Here is a 24916-nt window from a genome sequence, read left to right as displayed (position 1 = left end):
TGGAATTAAACTACTTTAATAGAACTAAACTAGATTCCTGGTCGCTTCCTGTGTTCCTGTATAGTTGGTTTGTGTTTGTGTTGAGTTTAAACTGAGTTAATTACTGCGTATTGGTTTGAAAAACCTTTTAAACTTTGAAAAACTGGATAATTGTTATGGCCTGAAAGTCTATTTGTAAAAAAAAAAAAAAAAGTGTTTTAATAAATTTGGTCTTGCTTGCTTGGATGAATGTTGTTGTTCGTTGACATGGGTTGTTGCGCCCTCAAGCGGTACAAATATATAACTAGTAGTTGGCCACAAACTTTTTTCTTGTCACTCACCATAGCACAACATTTACCTTGGAGGAGGCTAATGTAGGCAGCTATAACGAATATAAAGCATGTTCCCAACGTTTTGCTTAATTAACTGTAAAATGTATTAATTAGAAGGTAATTGGTCTGAATGCTATTGCTTTAACTTAGCATGATAATTAAGAACAATTATCCAGATGTATTTTCAATACAAATATTTCAACAACAAAAAAGGTCATGCGCCTCTTCTATTACATTCTTACAAAATGACACAAGCGTCTTAATTTCAATGCTCGAATCTTTTTCTGTTCAAGTTACATTGCCACTCATTGGCCGGTTATCCTCTACGTTCATTGGTAAATCCTTATGTCCTTCAAAGTGCGTAGAGCAATGATTGGCTAAAAAGAGCCTTATAGTCCTCCCTTCTGCTAGCCCTGTGAACGAATACTTCCGCTAGGCCACCATGCCCTCCGGAAGTTAGTTTGTTTTATTCGGAGACTGTCGAAAGCAGTGGAGTGAGACTGAAAGGTGGCCAAACCAAGTTTTAAAAAACACACGGTGTCCGACGAAGAGCGTGTAAAGAGAGTCTAAACAACTGTGTATTGTTAGAGGCGATCCATTGATACGAGAAAAACATTTCCCCCGAACTCCAGTGTCTAACCCCTCAAGTCCTCTGGGGCCAGACGAAGCGAGGCGGGAGGAGATGGAGCCTTCACCGGCAAAGGGGAAACTGCAGGGTCGCCTATTGGTGTCCACGACCCTGGACGCAAAAGATGAGCTGGAGGAGGTAGGGTTACTATATAGCCTATTCTCAAGAAGCTTTGCTACACCATACGAACAGCTGTTCAACCATACAGCACGTTAAAAAAACATTCACTACAAAGACACGGAACCATTTTACAGAATAGCCTGCATGTTGCTAGCTAGCTATCATTCAGCAAGTTTGGTTCCTATTATAAAATGCATTTTATAGCCTAGCATGTGTAGGTTTGCAGTATGTATTTTCGCTCTGTTGACGTGGGTTTAAATAATGGGGAATCCAGCATAATTTAGCGTAGCATTTAGCATGCTATTTTGGTAAACATGGATGAGACACGAGCCCATGCACATGCGCAAAGCTCATCATACACATGTCAATAAAGTATATTTTCTGACTACCCTTGTCATTTTACATTTTAGTCATTTAGCAGACGCTCTCATCCAGAGCGACCCACAGTTAGTGAGTGCATACATCTTTTACATTTTCTTTTACATTTTTTTATGTCGTGACCCTTCCCCTAAAAAAATCAAGAGCCTAACCCCCACACCCAGATGGCTAAGGCATTTTCATATAGTATGTAGCTAGCTCAGTTGACAGTGATCATCGTTCTATTGTTGTTTGTGTGCAGTCTTTGTGTGTGATTTGTGTGTGTATGATTTATCTGACTGTTGTTGTTCCCATGTGTGTGAGTGTGCTGTGTTGCTCTTTGTGTAGCATTTTGTGTGTGTCTTTTGTCTGTATGCCCACATTATGTGAATTGTGAACGATTATGCCTATCTATTCTTGTGGGTGTCTATCTCTATCTGTCTTTGTGGTTAACTTTCCTTTTGTTTTTGTGTTCATTAGCGGTTGGAGAGGTGTGTGGGGATCGTCACTTCATTGACAAACGGCCTGTCGGAGCGCGAAGCCAACGATGCCATCACAGCAAATGTGAGTCCCTTGCCCTCTCACTAATAGTCCACCACCATGGGATGGGACTCTACATACTAGAATATGCAGATGAGATGTAGCTACTTACATATTTTTGTTGAGCCTTAGGATCTACATTACATTAGATGTATAGGATTGCATTGAATGTGACTATGGTCAGAGTAATCAGAGTAGGCTTAGCAATTGATCTGTACTCATACACATTTCTGCAATGCCATTTGTAAATGTTAGTACTCAAAGGATGGGATACATATGCTACATAAGCCTATTGAGAAGTGTACGATTATGTACAGTATGCTACCTGTAGGCTAGGCGGGTCGTTCCACCTCAAAAAGCACAAGAATTTCGACACCCACCATCTCAGATACTTCTGAAATTGTTTCTGTAGTTAGTAACAGATGCAATTAGCATTCCTGAAACATTATTTTGCTGAAATATAATTTGATCTCTGAGAAATTAAGCACCCAAATAACCAATTTTAATTTATAGGATTCAGATAATATTCAATAAATATAGTATCCAACAACGGTTTTGGACCAAACTACCAATGAGTAAGACATGAGGAATAGTTTTATTGTTGTTGTCAAAAGCCACCCACGGACCCCCCGCACACTATGCCAATCCCACCCCAACAACCAGTATACAGTATCAGTTTTCTGTTTGACAAGCAGTATGAAGCTATGGCTTGGAGTAGGCCTATTGCTTCTCCATACTATGTAATGTGTTCCCAATGAGTCTGGTGATGCTTCATTTCCCCTGTTCAGAGAAATTAGTAATTGAAGTCGCTTGCATTATTTACCGTAAAGTAGTTTGAAAGTACCAGATTTAGACCACTAGATGCCGCTGTTCCTGCTATAGAGCCGCACTCTTTTATCAATTGTGCTGGTCTCTTGTGTTTATTAAATAGATCACAACATTTCCTTTGCAACTCTGGGTAGAAAACCAATAGATTTGTCTCATTATGAAAATAAATTGTGTGGTCATCCTCACAATTCAAGCCAGTCCTCCATGAAAGCTATTCAGTTTGCCCTAATAGCAACCTAATGCTTCAACCCAACTCTCCTTGAATAGTCCAACAAGTGACTGCTCTCTGAGAGGGCTATCCCTATGCAATTGTCATATGAAGACTTCTCCTACAAGCCCAAACTTTGATGGAGAAATGGGCTAGGGACTAAAATGTAGTGACAACCCTAATCAAATAATTAATTGCATGGCAGTCTTGTGTTTTTCAATAAAGTTATTAGGAAACAGCTCTATATGTATTGTGAATTGTGACATTTACTATTAAACCCAGCACAACCTAATACCATTACAATTGCAAAACACTATACATTATCTTAATTTCTCAGAGATAAAATTACATTTCAACAAAATAATGCTTCAGGAATGCCAATCTTACCTGTTTTCTAACTACAGAAACAATTTCAGAACAATCTGAGATGGTGGGTGTCATGGCATGCTGAAATGACATGGATTTTAATATGTTGAATTTAATAGGTTCAAGTTACATGAAGCCCTAATATGGCTAAAACCTCCCAACACCATGATAATGGAGGCTACAGCCATATCAATTAACATTTTATTCGTCACATGCTTCGTTAACAAGAGGTGTAGACTAACAGTGAAATGCTTACTTACGGGTCCTTCCCAACAATGCAGAGAGAGAGCTCAATAATAGAAAGATAATAACACGTAATAATAAATACACAATGAGTAAGGATAACTTGGTCAGGGCTAGGTTACATGGTACGATACATTGTCATCATCTCCTCCTCCTCCTCTAGGTGTGTAAGGGCCCCCAGCAGCACGAGGAGGTGTGTCTGGGACTCTTCGCTCTGCTGCTCACAGAGCCCCCGCAGGCACAGAGGGTAAGGCTTCGTTACTACCGTATACATGATCATTATCATACTTCATATCATTATCATACACCTTATCATTTCATATGATCATTAGGGTTGCCAAGTCAGACGGCGCTCATTTCAGTAGATTCAACATTTTCACATCTTAGTCTGTAATTTCGTTATGGCGTTTTCAGAAATACCCTGGAATAGTTTTACTGTTCGCCGGGAGTCAAAAGCCAATTCTGGGAGACTCCAGGTCAAACCAGGAAGGTCGGAAAGCTCTCATGATCATGGCACCATTGATTGCATTCACTATACACACACCAATATTTATACACACCTCACATGGTTTGAATTAGATTACATAGTGACTCTTGTGAGTGCACTAAAAATAGTGTGCTGTTATCAACACCCAAATACCTTGAATACTTTAGGCTACATGATCTATGAATGGAATTATAGACTCATACTCTGCAACCCAATCTATACATCACATACACTGCAAACACTTCACAAATGTTCATGCTATACTCTGAAGCCTCACTGTCCTTGTCAATATTTACACTTTTCGCATTTATGGCTTTCACACAACAAACATCACACACAGACACACAGTACATACACTCATATGTATTACACATACTCACACAACACTATAAATACACACACTGCAGCCTCCTAAACCACTTTGTGTGATTACCAGTATCACACACACTCGATACACATCTCACTTCCTCTAACACCACTATGATATATATATATATATATATACAGTGGGGAGAACAAGTATTTGATACACTGCCGATTTTGCAGGTTTTCCTACTTACAAAGCATGTAGAGGTCTGACATTTTTATCATAGGTACACTTCAACTGTGAGAGACGGAATCTAAAACAAAAATCCAGAAAATCACATTGTATGATTTTTAAGTAATTCATTTGCATTTTATTGCATGACATAAGTATTTGATACATCAGAAAAGCATAACTTAATATTTGGTACAGAAACCTTTGTTTGCAATTACAGAGATCAAACGTTTCCTGTAGGTCTTGACCAGGTTTGCACACACTGCAGCAGGGATTTTGGCCCACTCCTCCATACAGACCTTCTCCAGATCCTTCAGGTTTCGGGGCTGTCGCTGGGCAATACAGACTTTCAGCTCCCTCCAAAGGTTTTCTATTGGGTTTAGGTCTGGAGACTGGCTAGGACACTCCAGGACCTTGAGATGCTTCTTATGGAGCTACTCCTTCGTTGCCCGGGCGGTGTGTTTGGGATCATTGTCATGCTGAAAGACCCAGCCACGTTTCATCTTCAATGCCCTTGCTGATGGAAGGAGGTTTTCACTCAAAATCTCACGATACATGGCCCCATTCATTCTTTCCTTTACACGGATCAGTCGTCCTGGTCCCTTTGCAGAAAAACAGCCCCAAAGCATGATGTTTCCACCCCCATGCTTCACAGTAGGTATGGTGTTCTTTGGATGCAACTCAGCATTCTTTGTCCTCCAAACACGACGAGTTGAGTTTTTACCAAAAAGTTCTATTTTGGTTTCATCTGACCATATGACATTCTCCCAATCCTCTTCTGGATCATCCAAATGCACTCTAGCAAACTTCAGACGGGCCTGGACATGTACTGGCTTAAGCAGGGGGACACGTCTGGCACTGCAGGATTTGAGTCCCTGGCGGCGTAGTGTGTTACTGATGGTAGGCTTTGTTACTTTGGTCCCAGCTCTCTGCAGGTCATTCACTAGGTCCCCCCGTGTGGTTCTGGGATTTTTGCTCACCGTTCTTGTGATCATTTTGACCCCACGGGGTGAGATCTTGCGTGGAGCCCCAGATCGAGGGAGATTATCAGTGGTCTTGTATGTCTTCCATTTCCTAATAATTGCTCCCACAGTTGATTTCTTCAAACCAAGCTGCTTACCTATTGCAGATTCAGTCTTCCCAGCCAAGTGTAGGTCTAACAATTTTGTTTCTGGTGTCCTTTGACAGCTCTTTGGTCTTGGCCATAGTGGAGTTTGGAGTGTGACTGTTTGAGGTTGTGGACAGGTGTCTTTTATACTGATAACAAGTTCAAACAGGTGCCATTAATACAGGTAACGAGTGGAGGACAGAGGAGCCTCTTAAAGAAGAAGTTACAGGTCTGTGAGAGCCAGAAATCTTGCTTGTTTGTAGGTGACCAAATACTTATTTTCCACCATAATTCCACCATAATTTGCAAATAAATTCATAAAAAATCCTACAATGTGATTTTCTGGATTTTTTTTCCTCAATTTGTCTGTCATAGTTGACGTGTACCTATGATGAAAATTACAGGCCTCTCTCATCTTTTTAAGTGGGAGAACTTGCACAATTGGTGGCCAAAATACCAGCAACAGTGTGTGAAAACCTTGTGAAGACTTACAGAAAACCTGTGTCATTGCCAACAAAGGGTATATAACAAAGTATTGAGAAACTTTTGTTATTGACCAAATACTTATTTTCCACCATAATTTGCAAATAAATTCATAAAAAATCCTACAATGTGATTTTCAGGATTTTTTTTTCTCATTTTGTCTGTCATAGTTGACGTGTACCTATGATGAAAATTACAGGCCTCTCTCATCTTTGTAAGTGGGAGAACTTGCACAATTGGTGGCTGACTAAATACTTTTTTCCCCCACTGTATACACACACACACACAGTTGAAGTCGGAAGTTTACATACACCTTATACTTTTGCTACTCTACTCTCCACAGTGCTACAGAGACCTGACCCTGGTGAATAGGGACGGCATGAACGTGATCCTGATCAAGATCAACCAGATCCTCATGGAGAAGTTCCTCAAGCTGCAGGACGTCTGCCGCACACAGGTATACCGTTTGTCTCTGTGTAGAAAAGGAAGAAACAGTTTCTGTGCTCTCAATTCGCTTTATTGACACAAAATACACATGTAGATTTGATGTTTTCTAATGAGTAAGTGATTGACTATTGATCTCCCCCTCTCTCTCCCACCAGTTGGTGTGGTTGGTGAGGGAGCTGGTGAAGAGTGGCGTGATTGGAGCGGACGGCGTCCTCATGACCCTTATGAAGCAGATCGCAGGTTGGTCCAATCACCATGTGTACTGTTGGTTTCACTGTTTTGAGATGCAGAGCAAATCTTTCTGCCAATGCACAAAGTAGTATCTTGTTTCAACATTGCTCGCATGCCTAAATTGTGACAAGACAAAATGGCTTCCTCACCTTTTGTCTATTATGTCTCTGCGTTGGTTTGCTTGATTGAGCATCTCTGTGGCTTTTTTCTGTGTCCAGGAGGAGACATCACCAATAAGAACCTGTGGCTGGCTGAGAACGTACTGGACATACTGGTGGATCAAAGGTGTGTTGGAGAGCGGAGTTGGATCAACAGGAAACACTCTTTCACTCCAGTATTGTCATGCAATAAAAGTCAAACTGGTTCATAAGGCAAAAACATATCACACACACTTATATAAAAAAAAAAAAATCTCATGCTTTGAAGTAGGCTCATAACACATGAGAAGGGCTTACCAATAAAAACTTCCAAAATGACTAATTCGAGGCAGAAAATAGTTGGAGCACTCAACAAAAAAGGCAGAGATTGATTTCTGTTGAGTGCTCCAACTCTTTTCTGCTTCGAATTAGTCCTTTTGGAAGTTTTTCTTGTTAAGCCCTTCTCATTCTTGGTAAGCCCTTCTCATTCTTGGTAAGCCCTTCTCATTCTTGGTAAGCCCTTCTCATTCTTGGTAAGCCCTTCTCATTCTTGGTAAGCCCTTCTCATTCTTGGTAAGAACTTCTCATTCTTGGTAAGCCCTTCTCATTATTGGTAAGCCCTTCTCATTCTTGGTAAGACCTTCTCATTCTTGTTGTTATTCAGCACCCTTTTTTCCGCTGAACACACTGTGGAATTTTGGACTAATTTGGTTTAGCATACAACAATCTTTCTACAAGAACTACAATAATCTCAATCTCTTTTTTTCCTCAGGGAGTGGGTGCTGAAGAGTGGCATGCTGATAGCCATGTCAGTGTACACCTACCTGCGCCTCATCGTGGACCACGGCACCCCGGCGCAGCTGGTCCTCAGACAGAAGGAGGTGGACTTCTGTATCGGCCTGCTCCGAGAGAAGGTGAGGGAGGAGAGGAATGAAGGAGGGAGTGATGTAATGAGATCAGTGAGGTAAGGAGAAAAGCAATATAGTGAGTAAGGGAATGAGGGAGGAGAACATTTCAAGGTTGGAAGGAGGGAGGGAAAAGAGGGTGGAGTATAGTTTAGCTAAACCCCTTGGGGGAGCGAAGATGCTTATGGAGTCTAGAGGAAAGGAGGACCGATGTGGAAGAAGATTTATGTCATATTGTATATGTCCAAGAACACAGACTAAGTTATTATACCGTATCTAGGTTTGACAAGGAGGAATTTCCACACAGCAATTAAATAATTGAATGTGTAATGACATATTCCCCTCTCTCTCTCTTCTACCCTCATCCCTGTCTAGTTTATGGAGTGTTTTATCATTGGGAGAGACCTGGTGCGTCTGCTGCAGATTGTGGCCCGTATACCAGAGATGGAGCTACTGTGGAAAGATCTGCTCCACAACCCCCAGGCCCTGAGCCCTCAGTTCACTGGTAAGGGTAAGAGAGTGTCGCTCAGTACGGGTGTGTGGGGGGGTGTGAGAGACTCGTGGCTCAACTCTAATCCTGTCTCTTTCTCTCGATCTGGTTCTATAGGCTTGCTGCAGCTCCTGACCGCTCGCACATCCCGAAAGTTCCTGGCTTGTCGCCTCACACCAGACATGGAGACCAAACTGCTCTTCATGACCTCCAGGGTAAACACACACACACACTACAACACTTCTCAGGACAGTACAAACACATGTATAGTACATGCATATACACATTTCCTTATGACTATCCTCTCCCTCTCTCTGTAGGTGCGTTTTGGCCAGCAGAAGCGCTACCAAGACTGGTTCCAGAGACAGTACCTGTCCACGGCAGAGAGCCAGTCGCTGCGCTGCGACCTGATTCGCTACATCTGCGGCGTTGTGCACCCGTCCAATGAGGTGCTGAGCTCCGACATTCTACCCCGCTGGGCTATCATTGGCTGGCTGCTCACCACCTGCACGGTAAGGGGTGGGGCAAAGATGGATTATACTTTTAAGGCACTTTAATGCAAAGATGGATAACGCTTTATTTTATACTAACAATGATTTCCTGTCTAATGTTAATTAGGTAGACAATAACTTTTTTATTTGAATTTACCTAGTATTTACAACTATTTACCTGGACGTTACCCATAAAGAACATGGTAAAATAGTAAGTACATTGTAATAAATACATTTGTATTACTTCAGTCTAACGTGGCGGCCTCCAACGCCAAGCTGGCCCTGTTCTACGACTGGCTCTTCTTCAGCCCAGAGAAGGACAGCATCATGAACATAGGTAAGACGGTGGGACGGAAAACAATACATGTATCTCTTCATTACATTTATTTGAGTCATTTAGCAGACTCTCTTATCCAGAGCGACTTACAGCAGTGAGTGTATACATTTTCATACATTTTTTTCATACTGTGTAGAGTAAGGGGCCAATGTGTTCAACCAAATGTATAGAAGTAGGCAACAAAAAAAATCAGGTGCTGGGTTAGTGGTATATTAGAATAATGGAAACAGAGGTTACAAGATGGACGCTTTTCTGCTATCACTTTCTCTATCTGCCACAGTATGCACTGTTTTCTCTTCCCCTTTCTGTTTTCATGGTTTACCCATCCATTTTCTCTTCCCCCCTCCCTCTCTCAGAGCCTGCCATCTTAGTGATGCATCACTCCATGAAGCCTCATCCAGCCATCACTGCCACCCTACTGGACTTCATGTGTCGGGTGAGTGAAGGCACACATTACACAATGGAGCTCATTCATATCACTTAGCTATGGTGAATTTGCCACATTTTTTTTGTTATTCAAAGTGGAATATACTTTATTGCTCAGTGAGTTAGCAGAGCATTAGAGAGTGAATAGATGTTTTTACATTACGTGCAGTATTCACCTGTTTGGTAGTAAATGTACAGCAGTGGGGAAGTTTAATGATAACTTTAATTGGTGTTAGTTGTGCCATGCTTTAGAGAAGTTGTTAGTTGTGTGGTATTCTGGCCTTCTGTCCGATGTTTGACTCATCTCTTCGTTTGACTCCTTCTTGCCTTCAATTGATCCTACTGTTTTTCTCTCTTTTCTCCACCTGCCCCCCTCTTTCTCCCTCACAGATCATCCCTCACTTTTTCCCCCCTCTGGAGGGGCAGGTGCGGCAGGGTGTCTTCAACTCTCTCACCTTCATCATGGAGAAAAGAGTGCTGGCGTGAGTCTCTCACACACACACACATACATGCACACACCACCGCCATCATGGGATATATATGACCATGGATCTTGTCACAGATATGCATAAAGAAATAAACAAATGAACATTTATATTTAAATTGAATCTACATTTTTGATCCAATTATTTTGGTATCGTCAGTGATTTAGTTATTTTATTACATTTTATGTCAGTGGATCTTCATCAGCCTTATTGTAACCGCCTATATGTCTGTCTGTCTGTCTGTCTTTCCCTCCCTCAGTCACCTAGCCCCTCTGTTTGACAACCCCAAATTGGACCGGGAGCTGCGCTCCATGCTGAGGGAACGCTTCCCAGAGTTCTGCAGTTCCCCCTCACCCCCCACCGAGGGAAGGGATGAAGGTACAAATGAAAGTAATTCAACTTTAATTTATTAACATGAATGAATGAATGAATGAATGGACCACAATGGAAATAAGCTGTTAAGCTTTATTGTGTTATCCTTGATGATTTTCTCAAATTGTATGTGGAGGCGTCACTGGCTGGAGCGCCCTTATGTATGTACAGTTGAAGTCGGAAGTTTACATACACCTTAGCCAAATACATTTAAACTCAGTTTTTCACAATTCCTCACATTTAATCCTGGTAAAAATTCCCTGTCTTAGGTCAGTTAGGATCACCCCTTTATTTTAAGAATGTGAAATGTCAGAATAATAGTAGAGAGAATTATTTATTTCAGCTTTTATTTCTTTCATCACATTCCCAGTGGGTCAGAAGTTTACTTACACTCCATTAGTATTTGGTAGCATTGCCTTTAAATTGTTTAACTTGGGTCAAACGTTTCGGGTAGCCTTCCACAAGCTTCCCACAATAAGTTGGGTGAATTTTGGCCCATTCCTTCTGACTGAGCTGGTGTAACTGAGTCAGGTTTGAAGTCCTCCTTGCTCGCACACGCTTTTTCAGGTCTGCCCACAAACTTTCTATAGGATTGAGGTCAGGGCTTTGTGATGGCCACTCCAATACCTTGACTTTGTTGTCCTTAAGCCATTTTGGCACAACTTTGGAAGTATGCTTCGGGTCATTGTCCATTTGGAAGAACAATTTGCGACCAAGCTTTAACTTCCTGACTGATGTCTTGATGTTGCTTCAATATATCCACATAATTTTCCTTCCTCATGATGCCATCTATTTTGTGAAGTGCACCAGTCCCTCCTGCAGCAAAGCACCCCCACAGCATGATGCTGCCACCCCCGTGCTTTACAGTTGGGATGGTGTTTTTCGACTTGCAAGCAACCCCCTTTTTCCTCCAAACATAACGATGGTCATTATGGCCAAACAGTTCTATTTTTGTTTCATCAGACCAGAGGACATTTCTCCAAAAAGTACGATCTTTGTCCCCATGTGCAGTTGCAAACTGTAGTCTGGCTTTTTTACGGCGGTTTTGGAGCAGTGGCTTCTTCGTTGCTGAGTGGCCTTTCAGGTTATGTCGATATAGGACTCGTTTTACTCTGGATATAGATACTTTTGTACCTGTTTCCTCCAGCATCTTCACAAGGTCCTTTGCTGTTGTTCTGGGATTGATTTGCACTTTTCACACCAAAGTACGTTCATCTCTAGGAGACAGAACGCGTCTCCTTCCTGAGCGGTATGACAGCTGCGTGGTCCCATGGTGTTTATACTTGCGTACTATTGTTTGTACAGATGAATGTGGTACCTTCAGGCGTTTGGAAATTGCTCCCAATGATGAACCAGACTTGTGGAGGTCTACCATTTTTTTTCTGAGTCTTGGCTGATTTCTTTTGATTTTCCCATGATGTCAAGCAAATAGGCACTGAGTTTGAAGGTAGGCCTTGAAATACATCCACAGGTACACCTCCAATTGACTCAAATTATGTAAATTAACCTCTCAGAAGCTTCTAAAGCCATGATGTCGTTTTCTGGAATTTTCCAAGCTGTTTAAAGGCACAGTCAACTTAGTGTATGTAAACTTCTGACCCACTGGGATTGTGATACAGTGAATTATAAGTGAAATAATCTACCTGTAAACAATTGTTGGAAAAATTACTTGTGTCATGCACAAAGTAGATGTCCTAACCGACTTGCCAAAACTATAGTTTGTTAACAAGACATTTGTGGAGTAGTTGAAAAACAAGTTTTAATGACTCCAACCAAAGTGTATGTAAACTTCCGACTTCAACTGTATTCTACAAATTGTCAAATCATTTCAATGAATGAATGAATCAACACTGTTGGTGGTCCTTAAAGAGGAATTTCTTTACACAGCTCACTACAGTTACAGACATGCAAAATAAACATCCCTTATCTGCAACCATCCTCCCCCAGACATGCACAATAATAATAATAATATAATATGCCATTTAGCAGACGCTTTTATCCAAAGCGACTTACAGTCATGCGTGCATACATTTTTTTTTTTTGTGTATGGGTGGTCCCGGGGATCGAACCCACTACCTTGGCGTTACAAGCGCCGTGCTCTACCAGCTGAGCTACAGAGGACCAATAACACTAAACAATATTGGCAGGGTGGGAATCATAAAGAAGCAACCTTTGAATCATGCTTTATGATATAATTTGTAGAGCTGAAAATAACCTCTTTCTAGCAACAGTAGGGAAAGTACTCTAGTCCAAGGGCACAGGCTGTTGTGCCAACTGAAAGTGGCTTTGGATAAAAGTGTCTGCTGAATTAGAGTATCATGTTCCATCTTGAAAAGGAACCGTAAAGTAGAGCATTTTCAATTCAATACGACTTTATTGAATTGCATTGGGGTGCAAATGACAGTTGAAAACTTGAATTGTTCACACTAAATATCGGATGATTTAAATAATTGATGAAAATGTTGAACTACTTTGAATAAGGTTAACCAGGAAAATAATTTGCATGTGTTTAAATGTGTGTGTGTGTGTTTTAGGAGGGGTATATCTAGCTAAGCTATTAGTCCAGTGTTGCCTTTTTGAGAACCTTTCTTCTGTTTGCTTGCCTCTACTCACCCTTCGCTCCTCAGTGAAAATGGAGGAGTCTGTTTCCTTGGAGATGGACAATCATGTGTTGCTGGACAAGGAGGACGGTTGCTACGACAACACAGAGGCTGCCTTCAGCGACGATGAGGAGGAGATTAACAGCAAGGGTGAGGGTAAGGAAGGACACATTTTATTACTGCACTCAACCCATATACTAAATACTGTGTTATAACCATGTTAACATTGAACTACACCAGACTCAACACCTTAAATTGGTAAAATCCATTTTACACCAAATGAGCACTAATACTATCTAGCCTGGTCCCAGATCTGTTTGTGCTGTCTTGCCAACTCCTACGGATGACAATGACCATAGGAGTTGGATAGACAGCCCAATAGATCTCGGTCCAGGCCTATCACTAGCGTCATCTCATCTCAGATTATCACCACATTAGGTTAGTTTTGCCTTCACTAGATGAACCCCCCTTTGAACATAATCGGCAGCTTAATACATTAACATTACTTTTAACTTAGATGAAACCAAATCAGAAACATGCATGTGAAAGCAATTTAGAAACTCATAAACCAATTCACAAGACTAGAAACATATTAGGGCCTCACTCTCACTCTGCTTCTTACTCATCCACATCAAGTCATTGGCTGACCTCTCATTTTGGTTATTACAGGAAATAAAAAGCGGGAGTTCAGATTCCACCCAATCAAAGAGGCCATTATTGAGGAGCCCGCTGACATCACTCCCTACGTGGACCAATTGGACGACATGATGAAGGAGAAGGTCTTGCAGTTACAGAAAGGAAGGTCAGTTGAGTGGATGTGACTTGACAATGCCCTCACATCGTAACATTATTTGTCTAACAAACAAGCACACTCAATTTAATTAAATTCAATTAGCCTTATTGGCATAAGACATTGCCAAAGCAAACATATAGGAATATATTACTTTTTATTCATAGCAGCTTAACACTCAATCTTTCACGTTCACTGACATTCTCAGTCAGATCCTAAGTCACACATGCCCAATTCCAAATCAAGACCCTGGAGAGCTACTGGGTGTGAAGTATTTTGTTCCACCCCAGCACTAATGCACTTTTTTCCAACTAATCATGGTCCTCTTCAGTTTGGACCTTGATTATTTCAATCAGGTGGGTTACTGTCGGGCTAAAACAAAGGCTTGCGCACCCAGTAGCTTTTCAAGACCAGAGTTGGAGATCTGTGCTCTTCCCATTCACAGTGGTAACTTGTAAATATGTATGGAATGAAGAGGCGTTGACAATAATGCCATTAGCTTCACGCCTCTGCCTAGCTCACTAGTAGGTTGGGTTGTTTCTGCCATTCTCCATCCATTGATTTGAGTTGATTTGGAGAGCCACTTTCATACTTCATCTCTCAGCCTCCCCCAATCACTCCCATTGCTGTCAATTGTTGTCATTGCTGATTGCAGCAACATTGCTGACTGCAACACTGGAAATCTTATTCGAAATAGGTTCGTTAATAATTATTTCCTTTCCCATCTCTCCCTCCAACAGTGACACAGAGACACATTGTGAAGTCATGCAGGAGATAGTGGACCTGATCTTGGAGGTGAGTGAGCAAAAATAATCTGAAAAACATAGGGTTAAATACAGATATTTATTGGGGGTCATCATACACTGAGTGTACAAAACATTACGGAAACCTTCCTAATATTGAGTTGCACCTCCGCCCTTTTGCCCTCAGAACAGCGTAAATTCCTCTGGGCATGGACTCTAAAATGTTTCGAAAGCGTTCCACAGGGATGCTGGCCCATGTTGACTCCAATGCTTCCCACAGTTGTCAAGTTGTCTGGATGTCCTTTTGGTGGTGGACCATTCTTGATACACACGGGAAACTGTTGGCGTGAAAAACGTAGCAGCGTTGCAGTTCTTGACGTAAACCGGTGCGCCTGGCATCTACTACCATACCCCGTTCAAAGGCACTTAAATATTTTGACTTGCCCATTCACCTTCTGAATGGCACACATACACAATCCATGTCTCAATTGTCTCAAGGCTTAAAAATCCTACCCTTCATCTACACCGACTGAAGTGGATTTAATAAGTGACATCAATAAGAGATCATAGCTTTCACCTGGTCAGTCTGTCATGGAGAGCAGGTGTCCTTAATGTTTTGTATACTCAGTGTATATCTTGTGGGGGGAAATGGGAATTCTCTGTGGTTTATTGATGTTCCCGCTCTCTCTCTCGCCCTCTATCTCTCTCAGGAGGACTTTGACTCAGAGCAAATGTCCACTCTGGCCTCCTGTCTGGCCGAGCTCTTCAAGGGCCACTTCAGAGGAGACGTGCTGCCCGACGAGATCACAGAAGAGTAAGTGTGTGTTTGCGACTTCTGCCGTGCGTTTGTGTAAACATGCGAGCAAATAAGTTCTTAGAATATTAACTTTGTGTGTGTTCCCAGGTCGCTGGAGGAGTCTGTGTGTAAGCCTGTGTGCCTGGTGTTCAGGAACCTGTGTCAGATGCAGGAGGACAACAGTGGCTTCTCAGTGCTGCTGGAGATGCTGGCGGAGCTCTACCAGAAACAGCCCAAGATCGGCTACCACCTGCTCTACTACCTCAAGGCCAGGTGAGGGCACTGGGGCCACCACACTGCTTAGCTTTAGCATTATTAGCTTTAGAAATTAATTAATGGGACACATTTTTGCCCTCTAACGGCTCTGGTGGTTTAACATCAAATGATCTAATGTTCTTGCATTATTGTTGCATCATAGCTGTAACCTAGTTCTAACATTCTTGTAACATCGTCTCCCACCACAGTAAAGCGGCGATGGGGAAGATGAGTCTGTACGAGTCTTTTGCCCAGGCCACGGCGCTGGGAGACCTGCACACCTGTCTGATGATGGATATGAAGGCCTGCCAGGAGGACGACATCAGGCTGCTCTGCTATCTCACACCATCCATCTACACTGAGGTACACACAAACACATACACACAAACACCATCAACATTGCCTTCAGAAAGTATTCAAACCCCTTGACTTTTCCCAAATTTTGTTGTGTTACAGACTGAATTTAAAATGGGTTAAATTGAGATTTTGAGTCACTGATTTACATTACATTTACATTTACGTCATTTAGCAGACACTCTTATCCAGAGCGACTGATCTACTCACAATACCCCGTAATGTCAAAGTGGAATTATGTTTTTAGAAATGTTTACAAATGAAGAGCTGAAATGTCTTGAGTCAATAAGTATTCAACCCTTTTGTTATGGCAAGCCTAAATAAGTTCAGAATGTGCTTAACAAGTCACATAATAAGGTGCATGGACTCACTCTGTGTGCAGTAATAGTCTATATCATTATTATCTGTAAGGTCCTTCATTCGAGCAGTGAATGTCAAACACAGATTCAACCACACAGAACAGGGAGGTTTTCCAATTGTTCGCAAGAAAGGCACCTATTGGTAGATGGGTAAAAAAAAACAGACATTGAATATCCCTTTGAGCATGGTGCAGTTATTCATTACACTTTGGATGGTGTATTAATACACCCAGTCACTACAAAGATACAGGCGCCCTTCCGAACTCAGTTGCCGGAGAGGAAGGATACCGCTCAGGCATTTCACAGTGAGGCCAATGTTGATGGGAGAAAAGTCAAAAGAAGGACGCCTGTAAAGAAAGAAAAAATTCCAAAACATGCTGTTTGCAATAAGGCACTAAAGTAATACTGCAAAAAATGTGGCAAAGAAATTAACTTTTTCTCCTGAATACAAAGCGTTATGTTTGGGGCAAATCCCACTGAGTACCACTCTTCATATTTTCAAGCATGGTGGTGGGTGCATCATGTTATGGGTATGCTTGTCATCGGCAAGGACTAGAGGTTTTTAGGATAAAAATAAATGGAATAGAGCTAAGCACAGGCATAATCCTAGAGAGAAACTTGGTTGAGTCTGCTTTCCAGCAGACACTGGGAGATAAATTCACCTTTCAGCAGGACAATTACCTAAAACACATGGCCAAATATACACTGGAGTTGCTTACCAAGACGGCATTGCATGTTCTTGAGTGGATTAGTTACAGTTTTGACATAAATCAGCTTGAAACTCTATGGCAAGACTTAAAAATGGCTGTCTAGCAATGATCAACAACCAACTTGACAGAGCTTGAATAATTTTAAAAGAATAATGGGCAAATATTGTACAATCCAGGTGTGCAAAGATCTTAGAGACTTACCCAGAAAGACTCACAGCTGTAATAGCTGCCAAAGGTGATTCTAACATGCATTGACTCAGGGGTTGAATACTTATCCAATCAAGATATATTAGTGTTAGAATTCTTCTTCCACTTTGACGTTCAAATATTTTGTGTAGATCGTTGACAAAAATGACAAATCAATTTTAATCCCACTTTGTAACACAACAAAATGTTAAAGTCAAGGGGTGTGAATACTTTCTGAAAGTATTCTGAAAGTATTCAGACCCCTTCCCTTTTTCCACATTTTGTTATAGTTGTTACAGCCTTATTCTATAATGGATTAAATAAAGAAATGTCCTAATCGATCTACACACAATACCCCATAAGGACAAAGCGAAAATAGGTTTTTAAAAATGTTGGCAATAAAAAACTGAAATACCTTATTTACATAAGTATTCAGACCCTTTGCTATATGAGACTCGAAATTGAGCTCAGGTGCATCCTGTTTCTATTGATCATCCTTGATGTTTCTACAACTTGCTTGGAGTCCACTTGTGGTCAATTCAATTGATTGGACATGATTTGGAAAGACACACACCTGTCTATATAAGGTCCCACAGTTGACCGTGCATATCAGCAAAAACTAAGCCATGAGGTCGAAGGAATTGTCTGTAGAGCTCCGAGACAGGATTGTGTTGAGGCACAGATCTGGGGAAGGGTACCAAAAAATGTCTGCAGCATTGAAGGTCCCCAAAAACACAGAGGCCTCCATCATTCTTAAATTGAAGATGTTTGGAACCACCAAGACCCTTTCCTAGAGCTGGTCGCCCAGCCAAACTGAGCAATCAGGGGTGAAGGGCATTGGTCAGGGAGGTGACCAAGAACCCGATGGTCACTGACAGAGCTCCAGAGTTCCTCTGTGGAGATGGGAGGACCTTCCAGAAGGACAACCATCTCTGCAGCACTCCACCAATCCAAAATGGTAGAGTGGCCAGACGGAAGCCACTCCTCAGTAAAAGGCACATGACAGCCCGCTTGGAGTTTCCCAAAAGGCACCTAAAGGACTCTCAAACCATGAGAAACAAGATTCTCTGGTCTGATGAAACCAAGATTGAAATCTTTGGCCTGAATGCCTAACGTCACGTCTGGAGGAAACCTGGCACCGTCCCTACGGTGAAGCGTGTTGGTGGCAGCATAATGCTGTGGGGATGTTTTTCAGCAGCAGGGACTGGGAGACTAGTCAGGATCGAGGGAAAGATTAAAGGAATAAAGTACAGAGAGATCCTTGATGAGATTCTGCTCCAGAGCGCTCAGGACCTCAGACTGGGGTGAAGGTTCACCTTCCAACAGGACAATGACCCTAAGCACACAGCCAAGACAACGCAGGAGTGGCTTCGGGACAAGTCTCTGAATTCCTTGAGTGGCCCAGCCAGAGACCAGACTTGAACCTGATCGAACATCTCTGAAAATAGCTGTGCAGCGACGCTCCCCATCCAACCTGACAGAGCTTGAGAGGATCTGCAGAGAAGAATGGGAGAAACTCCCCAAATATAGGTGTGCCAAGCTTGTCGCGTCATACCAAAGACTCAAGGCTGTAATCGCTGCCAAAGGTGCTTCAACAAAGTACTGAGTAAAGGGTCTGAATACCTATGTAAATGTATTATTTCAGTGTTTTATTTTTAATACATTTGCTAACATTTCTAAAAACCTGTTTTTGCTTTGCCATTATGGGGTATTGTGTGTAAATTGAGGGGAAAAAAACAATTTAATCCGTTTTAGAATAAGGCTGTAACGTAACAAAATGTTTAAAAGGAAAAGGGGTCTGAATACTTTCCGAATGCACTGTTGAATGTTGAGGTCAAGACCATCTCTTTTACATCAAAACACACAGATATTCACACAACACACTTTAGCCTACCACTGTTTGACTGCTGATATCTCCCTCCTCTCTCTGTAGTTCCCAGATGAGACATTGCGCAGCGGCGAGCTACTCAACATGATTGTAGCCGTCATCGATTCAACACAGGTAATTCAACCACTCTCACACAAAAATATGCAATACTGCATAGTATTTTCTCCTTCAACCCTCCCATCTCACTCCCTCAATCTCTCTTATTTTTCTCTTTCAGCTGCAGGAACTGATGTGTCACGTGATGATTGGCAATCTGGTGATGTTCCGCAAGGACTCTGTCCTCAATATCCTCAGTGAGTCACGTATAACGTCAGATACACACACACACAGACACTCAAATACTGACACATACACACACCCCAAACACACACAGACACTCAAATACTGACACAAACACACACACACACACACACACACACACAGACTGAAAAAAACAGACTCATTGTGCAAAGTGTATGCTGAATGTTATCAGTCTTCATATTGTATGAACTGTATGGGCTTGTCTCACTGTATGAAATATTGTCTCTGCCCTACAGTCCAGTCTCTGGATTGGGAGACGTTTGAGCAGTACAGCACCTGGCAGCTCTTCCTGGCCCACAGCATCCCACTGGAGACCATTATCCCCATCCTGCAGCACCTCAAGTACAAAGGTGAGATGCATATAAAGGCCTAGATAGACATATAGATGGGCCAAATTGAAATGTTTCTAACAGAGGAACTACAAAAGTAATATGCATGACCATGGTAGCAATTGAAAGATAACATTTTGGAGATGGGGAAATTATCAGACGATGATGATGGTGAGGACACAACAGTTCACCTGAATCCAAACATTACAATGTTGATTTTATGTGCATTTTACATTTACTGTACTTTTCACAGCAGTTGTCAATAACAAAATCTGAAAATACTCTGGATACATTCACTAACATAATTAGAATATTAATTGAAATTTTGGAATAGGTGAAAGATAAGAAAAAAACAATTACGAGGGTTTGAGTGAGAGGTCTAACTGGTGTCTCCAAGTGGCCACACACCTCTCCAAACTCTGCACAGTTCCTATGTATTTTTAATGCACTTTTATGACTCAAGGAAAGAGCCTTCAACTATAAGGTGTTTTTTGAGCTTTGCCATTGAGGAACTGAAGCAAGCACCATTGTAATTTCTTGTTTGGAACACAGCCCTTTGTCCCCACCATCACACATATACTGTTGTTGTTTACGCAATCCAAAAAACATTCCATTATTAATCGCAATCTGGGTCAGATGGGCATCATTTGGAAGCTTATTCTATTGCCAACATGGATATCTAAGTTATAAAATACGGTCTTACAGTGTGCATAGAATAAAGTCATGAGTGCATTGAAGTGTGTGTTCTTCTGCAGATTTTCTTCACAATACAACAAACAGGCTCATTCTGTTCAGGACAACCCCAGGGTATAACGCATGTCATCCTGTGGATCAAACATAGCGATCATAAACGTTGATACTGTAAATGACACAAGTTTTCAAATATGGATATGTGAAGTGCACATTTGGACTTACGGGGGCATATCCCTCACTCAGACAACAACAAATGTGCAAAAGTAGCCCAATTAGTGGAGTGGTGGGGGCATCTTCTTGTTGCACGCGGTGCTCAAGTTTATAACGGCTGTCAGTCAAAACCCATACAGCGCTGTGAAGCGGAGAACCTGAGTTCTGACGTCATGTATAGCGTGTTACTGTACAGCCACTGCGTTCCAATTTAGGCGCTTATCAATGACAAGAGCTGCCATTTTCAACCCGTATACGGGACGACGGGCTGTGAGTGGAAAGGGTTTAATGTAGCATTTTCTATTAGCTGTCAGCTATTAACAGAAGCTGGTAGTAGCTTAACTGTTATCTTAGAATATTTGAGCTGGGTATGCTATTGACCTTCACTGAAATTAGTTAATGGTTCTACACTTTTCTTTCCTGGTATTACCACTGGCATAATATACTCATTCTATGCTCATGTTGTACCTCTTCCTCTCCAGAACACCCAGAAGCACTCTCCTGTTTGCTGTTGCAACTACGCAGGGAAAAGTAAGCTATATTTATAGGTACATCTCTGCAAATGAATAAAAACAAGACTACAGTGGCACTGGTACTGATCCCTGTGGTGCTCCTTCCCCCTTCAGGCCCAGTGGGGAGATGGTGAAGATGGTGCTGAGTCGGCCCTGCCACCAGGAGGACCAGTTCACCACCAGTATCCTGCGCCACTGGGCAGCCAAGCACGACGATGTCCTGGGGGAACACATCAAAGCCCTGCTCATCAAGAACAACAACCTGCCACGCAAACGCCAGAGGTGACTACGAGACCACCGCTTTCCATTTTTAAAGAGATCACGTTTTTACCCCAATCTTAATAGTTTTCTTTACCTCCAGAGAAGATATTTGATGACATGTTACATCAATCCACTGTTTGGATATTGCTGATGTTGGCATCCAATTGGTTTTCATTGGTTCGCTACGCTTTCTAAAATGGCTCACACATGCAGTACTTTAATTCAACTTATAGCGCAACGCTTTCACTCCAGAAGATCTGGGTTTGACTCAGAATTTTTAGACGGAACTGTTTCCAACGATTTGAAGTTGAAGTTTTCATACTCGTATTCCATGCATTGTTGACTTCACAGCACTTTCTGTAAGTCAAACTGATCTTCTCTCGAGGTAAGAAAAACTATTATGATTGGTGTAAAAGTCCGGAAATCTCTTTTAACTGAAGAGACACACATGGGTTTAAATGCTTCAGCATGGTGTTCTAGTGTTTCTGTTAATTGATGTTGAGCTTTTGTTGGTTTTGACTGCACTGCAAATAGCCTGCCTGCTCACCCATGGTCTTGATTATAAGTTGAATCGGTTGTTTAAATGCTGGGCTGGAACAAAAGCCTGCACACTGTGTTGGTGACCGTTAGGTTAAAGCCTGGTAACAGTAGTGTTCCTGTTCACTGGAGTATAAGCAAGGAGTTTTGTTTTATTGTCTGTGTGTCTCCCAGTCTGCGCAGCTCCAGCAGTAAACTGGCCCAGCTGACCCTGGAACAGATCCTGGAGCACATGGACAACCTGAGGCTGAACCTCAGCAACACCAAGAACAGCTGTGAGTCACACACACACACACACTGGTTTACTCTTCTAAAACACACACACTCTCCTGCAATAGCAACAAACTAACACCGCATTATACACTTACCTCAGTATTCCCCAAACACACCTCTAACCCAGTGCAGAGTACCGTACCGTGAACTCTGACCCTTCTCTGTCTGTGTGTCCCCAGTCTTCACACAGACGCCCATCCTGCAGGCACTGCAGCACGTCCAGGCCAGCTGTGACGAGTCCCACAAGATGAGGTGAGACCCCAGACTCTCTTCCTGTCCTCAAAGAGGATCATTTAAAGATGACTATGAATAACACATAGTTACTAGGAGTGTCTTATAGGGGTTTAAGAGTATGACAGGATTGGAAATGTGTCCCTTCTTTCTGTCTTCGCCGCTCAGATTCAGCGACCTCTTTTCATTGGCCGAGGAGTATGAAGAGCCCTCCTCCAAGCCTCCCAAGTCACGGCGCAAGGCCCCCGCTTCCTCCCCACGGTCGCGTAAGGGAGCTGCCACCCCTGTTAGCAACGAGGAAGAGAGCGCGTCCAGCAGTGCCTCGGTAGGTCCTCCTATAACCACTTCCTGTTATATCCTGTTTAGAGACTGCGTTAAGATGAGCCTCACATAGTCCCATACCCTTGTACACTCCAGCACCAGGATTACATTTAGGTTCTGTTAATTGCTGATTAACAGAACTTTAACTGTTTCGGTGTCTCCGTCAGCTGTGTCATTATAGTTTCACTACCAAAATGGTGGGTTTTTTAAGCTCTCCTGGTTTCAGAAGCTATTTCTGTCTCCACTTGTTCCTCTTACCTCCTTTTATTTCCGTCTCTACTCCAGGAGGAAGAGGACTCCAAACCCAAAGCTCCCAAGAGGAAGAGGAAAGGCTCATCTGCGGTGGCCTCGGACAGCGACTGAAAGCCCCACAACCAACCCGCTCCCACCTGCCATAGTGACATCCCTGAAGACAGGACCATCAGCCAACCAGCTTCTCCAAACCACTGAAGAAACCCCGCCCCCAGAGACACTCAACAAGAGGGGGCTCCTCCGCATGGACTTTAATGCTACTGGCCGGAGCCATGGAGACGCTCTTCCTCTCCTCTCACTGGTCATTGGCTGCTTTGTGTCAGTTGGTCTGGCTGGATTGGTCAGGGGGGGCATTCCAAAGTGCTCGAGAAGCGAGGGGAAATGCAAGTCGCTGTGGCACAGACTGACAGAAGTACTGTTACGAGACTGATATCTATATCCTTGAGGAAAGGATTACATTACTAGAGTTAGGATATTTTGGGGGAGTGAATGTGTTGCTCTATTGTCCCTTAGTGGTCCGCCTATCACACTGCACTTGGAGACTTCAGACAGACAAAGCATTTTATAAGCCATGACCATGATGATCGACCAACCAGCAAGACCATCCAGTCCAGTCAATTTTAACAGAGGCACATGTGGAAGGTTAGGTTTAGGTGATTCCTCCCTTTCCTGGGAAAAAAAGTCACCTTTGTCACAATCCCACCCCCTCAGAAAAAATGTATCCTCCCCACGTCTGAAAAAACTTTAACTATTGGTTGATAAACATACCTGTCGCCTGTTCCTGTTCACTCTTCATTTCTGATTGGCCAGAAGCAAGATCATGGACACACACACACTCTCTCATTGGATAATTTTAACCACAGATGGTTGGACTGTATGCGAGTGCAGAAATAAAGACTGTATGAATGAGGACCCAGAAGTAGTCGCTGAACTTTTTAATGGAAATGTCTTTCTAATGAACTATTTTCATAAAAAAGGTCATAACTATGTTAAATGATTATGATATTAATAAAAAAGGGCTAAAAAATAACCAAGTGGTGTGGAGATACAATCGTATGTAATGTGTTTGACTATTATCTTGAAATAAGAGATTAAATGTTGCATGTTAAGTATGATTTAGGCTTATGGTTGAGTTTTCACACTGAAGCACATCTCACACGAGTCAATGTTGTAACACTACCCAGAACATTACTGGAGTTCATTGGAGCCGAGTACCCTTCTGCTCAGAGATGGCTCATAATGCAGGCTATTTAATTCTCTTAGCAGTGGCTAAGCTTAGCAGTAGCTCAATGGCTTTTCAACAGCAGCTATTTAAACCAATCCGTATCGTGGATAAGAGTTTCTCCTGGCCCCATAGGCTACTTTCAGGGTAGGTGGGAAAATGGAAGTAGCCGAAGTAAAAAATATATAAATATTACATACGTATCCAGTGAGAACTGAGGTTGAGACTAGAAGTCTTCATTTATTTAAATTTTTGTTTCAAGATATCAATATTCAAGTATAATAATTTGTATTTCAGTCAAGTCATTTAATGTCAGGCAAGTCAAGTAAGAACACATTCTAATTTACAAGTTTCTATCAAGTTGTTATTCAGTATGTACATCAAAGCATACATTGAGATGAATGTGAATGTACAAGATTGAGGGCCTGATACTTGAGTCTCAAAATGATTGTGTCTGAATTGATAACCACCATGACGACACTGTAAACTCCAGGACTTGTCATTACCACCTGTTCTCTTAATATCTTTATATGAGACTGCTATATACATCCGGACC

At 42.1% G+C, this 24916-nt stretch overlaps 1 protein-coding gene across 5 annotated transcripts; it reads left to right on the top strand.

The window, feature by feature from the left end:
• The first annotated feature begins 730 nt into the window (after positions 1-730).
• LOC121586903 (integrator complex subunit 3) lies at positions 731-24253 on the top strand. 5 transcript variants are annotated; one of them, XM_041903946.2, is made up of 29 exons: positions 731-1077; positions 1897-1980; positions 3765-3848; positions 6561-6674; positions 6820-6904; positions 7114-7180; positions 7805-7946; positions 8313-8442; positions 8545-8642; positions 8748-8939; positions 9168-9255; positions 9612-9691; positions 10072-10163; positions 10426-10544; positions 13166-13288; positions 13808-13940; positions 14669-14723; positions 15382-15485; positions 15576-15740; positions 15932-16085; positions 19265-19333; positions 19437-19512; positions 19756-19869; positions 21234-21282; positions 21378-21545; positions 22236-22336; positions 22514-22586; positions 22734-22890; positions 23172-24253. In XM_041903946.2, the coding sequence occupies exons 1-29, from the start codon at positions 994-996 to the stop codon at positions 23247-23249; spliced, it is 3078 nt and encodes a 1025-aa protein (XP_041759880.1). In that variant the 5' UTR covers positions 731-993; the 3' UTR covers positions 23250-24253. The 5 variants fall into 5 exon arrangements, with proteins under 5 accessions (XP_041759880.1, XP_041759876.1, XP_041759879.1 ...); XM_041903942.2 differs by having other exon boundaries at positions 10426-10556; positions 13166-13294; XM_041903945.2 differs by having other exon boundaries at positions 8313-8448; positions 13166-13294.
• Positions 24254-24916: the final 663 nt, after the last annotated feature.

This window comes from Coregonus clupeaformis, chromosome 17 (assembly GCF_020615455.1).
Source record: "Coregonus clupeaformis isolate EN_2021a chromosome 17, ASM2061545v1, whole genome shotgun sequence".
Taxonomy (NCBI): Eukaryota; Metazoa; Chordata; class Actinopteri; order Salmoniformes; family Salmonidae; genus Coregonus; species Coregonus clupeaformis.
The sequence above is the reverse complement of the archived record's forward strand: the minus strand, read 5'-3'. Positions and strand labels throughout refer to the sequence as shown.